Source organism: Echinococcus granulosus (genome assembly GCF_000524195.1).
Source record: "Echinococcus granulosus chromosome Unknown EG_S00042, whole genome shotgun sequence".
Lineage (NCBI taxonomy): Eukaryota > Metazoa > Platyhelminthes > Cestoda > Cyclophyllidea > Taeniidae > Echinococcus > Echinococcus granulosus.
The window spans coordinates 612,237-615,446 of NW_020170422.1; the positions used below are offsets into that span (position 1 = coordinate 612,237).

General features: G+C 39.6%; 1 protein-coding gene across 1 annotated transcript; it reads right to left on the reverse strand. All coding sequences in view use genetic code 11, as the record gives it.

Annotated features, from left to right (window-relative positions):
* Positions 1–527: 527 nt before the first annotated feature.
* Positions 528–2,816, reverse strand: EGR_05607 (Dual specificity mitogen-activated protein kinase kinase; the record flags this gene model as incomplete). The annotated part of the gene is made up of 8 exons (XM_024494856.1): positions 528–623; positions 744–1,022; positions 1,297–1,424; positions 1,854–1,905; positions 2,217–2,471; positions 2,507–2,614; positions 2,652–2,712; positions 2,743–2,816. The coding sequence occupies 8 exons, from the start codon at positions 2,814–2,816 to the stop codon at positions 528–530; spliced, it is 1,053 nt and encodes a 350-aa protein (XP_024350776.1).
* Positions 2,817–3,210: the final 394 nt, after the last annotated feature.

The window sequence follows — 3,210 nt, forward strand, 5'->3', positions numbered from 1 at the left end:
ATTCCTTGACCGGTCTGAATTCTTCTAAATATTTTACAATAAATTTGTAAAACTATGAATTTTTAAAATAACAGCCAAAGAGACATGATGGTGGAAAAATTCGTTCTAAATGACCCATTTTTCATGCGTAATGGTCAAAAAACGGAGAAAAATTGACACTTTTTCAAACCATTTTACCCACTATGCCTTACATCCACTCCTAGTGTCAAATTAGTTGCCGACACCTTCGAGTAGTTTGACTACGAAAAACCATTGTAACAGTTGAACATCCCACTCTGATGCCCTCTAATAACCTACGTCGTGATATAATGTCTCCATTCTGATCATAATGACAAAGCACTTCAGCTACTTCAAGTAATATGGAAAACAGTCTTCAATGGCCATTAAATGTTCAGCAACATTTCTGTCTCCAACTTGGACAAAAATCAAAGACATGTACAGAGCACAAAATATATTGGTTTCATATTTATATATACGCAGCATAAGGCGTAAGCAAGAAATAATAAGTTAGAAGTGGGGTACTCTTATTATAGGGCAGGTTCAGGGGCAGATTCCAGGATGGTTGTAAAGTAGGCACCCAAATCCACCCTCGATGACGTTGCTTCCACGTACCATGGCAGTTCCTGTTGGAGAAAAGATTTCAAACTAAGTTTACTTTGAAAAAACGTGGATGCTGAGTCGCCACAGAACATCCACAAGGTGGAAAAAGCTTCGCAGCAATAGAAAGTGAGATTGAGAAATACCATAAGAGCGGCATATTTTGGTCGCTTCTTGAGGTCCTTCTGAAGACAGGCGTCAACGAATTCGCGCATTGCTGCCGAGAACGGTACGGAGACCTCCTCATCGGGCGGAAGCTGTGGCGAAGGCGACTGCAGCACGGACTGGAGTTGGTGAAAGGGTGACCGCCATGAAGGATAGGGAAACCGACCGGTAGCCAGCTCAACCAGACTAATGCCCAGACTCCACACATCGGAGCGCACGTCGTAGCCATGGGACATGAGGTCTGGGTTTATGCGTTCTGGCTAAAAGGGTGGAAGGGGAGCGCACACTTCACACCAAGGTCATCCCTTTTTAAAAATGGGTCCACTTGAGTTGGCTACATATTGCGTACTGAATTGCAAATAAATAAATTTTTATTTCAGGTCATCATATGGGTACAGGGTTATTATTGTACTCAAGAGAATACGCAAAAAACGATTTTGCCCACATAACAGGCACTGCCTACATCGCAAACAGCGTCAAGAAATATGTAAAAATGCCGATATGCTAATAGATCTAGTAAAGACAAAAACTCACCGCCATGTAGGGTCTACATCCGACATCTTTGGTCATGGCAAGGCTGTTCACGAGATCACCAGAGATACCAAAGTCACATAGCTTTACATCCCCACCTTTGTTAATAAGCACGTTGGAGGGTTTGACATCTGCAAATGCAGAGAGAGGTGATTTATCCCATTGGATCTGCCAAGCACTTTTGTAGGTCTGCTAGAGATGCATGTTATCCTCAAATTTATGGCTTGTTTACACTAGTGAATCATTCGGGTGACACGGCAAACAAAACAATGTGCAAATTCAGTAAAATTTATGAGCAATCAGCACGTTAGGATAAGTTTGGGTTAATTTGATTAAAAACTACCTTCAATCCGCCATCATTTCCGCAACGCCTATTCAAAAAGAACGTCAGTCAGACTGCTGAGAATCATGAGGAATATAGTAATTATTGAAGAAGCTCGTTTAGGTTTTTTCACTCAATATATTTTAAGGTTATTCGACTACAATAACACCACGTTCTCAAGACCTGGGATACGACATTATAGAAATAACAAGTCAATGGTATTAGCATGATCGCTAACCTCTATGCATAACGTGAAGTTCACATTTCAAGTAGTTCAAAGCAGATACGATCTGAAAAGCGAAATAAAGATATATGCAAATTGGGCAAAATTTACCAACTAAAATAAAAATGTCAGCCTTAATAGGAGTCACATATCATAACAACGCCCGGTTTCATTAAATGAAGCCGTTTAACGAATGTCTCGCATTTGAAAAATAACCTATACCATCTTTTCATGAAATTGGCCAATAAGCTATGTAAACAGTGAGACAATCTACCCAAATTACAAACAACCTGCCTCAGAGAACGTATTGTTTCTAAGAAATGCATTAATTTAAAACAGCCTTTATGCATTACAAGATATCAGACAAAATAGATGAACAAGAAACTGATAAATCACAGCAACGGTAATCATTGCGAGCACAGCCTCTGGAATAAATGATTTGCGCTCCAGATAGACCATTTTGTAAAATTTGTCAAGAGAAGAGTCCATCAACTCCATGCAAATCCAGCATTCACTCTCATGAAAGATGGCTCCATAAAACGTGACAATCCGTTCAAATTTTGACTTCATAATGATGTGCAGATCCTTGAGGGATTTGTTCTTCTCACGTTCATTTAGTACTGATCGAACAATCTAAGAACCGTGATTAAAGGGATGTGATAATTAACTTTTACTGCCATTGAACAATCAAGCTTTCGATGCCGCATCTTTTGAACAAATGCAAAGTTACCATGACCTAGTTCACCTTCATTGAGCAGATCGTTTGCGGTGAAACGCTGGAATAAATTAGGATGCACAAAAATTAACAATTACGTAATCTGTGCATACGCCAGGGATTGTTAGTCTTGCCACTGCAGGAACGGGGACGTTAAGCCTAAAACATCAGATTGAGGATGCTGCATACTTGGTGCCATTAACAGGTTGTTTGTCCAATGTTGGTATAGGAAGGTCTTGATTTGGACGATCAAGAAATGGCATTTTTTGGCAGAGTTTACAATCAGGACATAGTGACGACGAAAGAACGCAAGGAAAGCGATCAACTCTACCACACGATCTAGAGTGCTTACAATGATTGGTCAGTAGAAATGGCGAAATTTTAATAAATTAAGGAATCGAAGCACTTAAAGTGGTTACAAGGTAGTTAATCAGAGCACTGGCTATCAAAAGTTACTCCATTAATTGAAATTCGCCACGCCAAAGAGTCGTGACAGAAATATAAGATGCGAATTGTAGGAAGTAAACGCCACAAACAAATTAGCCAAACCTCGTTAAAAACTGCTAAACTAAGATCACTTTACTCTAGCAAATCTTTGAGAAGTACTCAAATGCACAGTGCATTTTCGTCATATTCTATGCCAAGTTTGAAAAACTG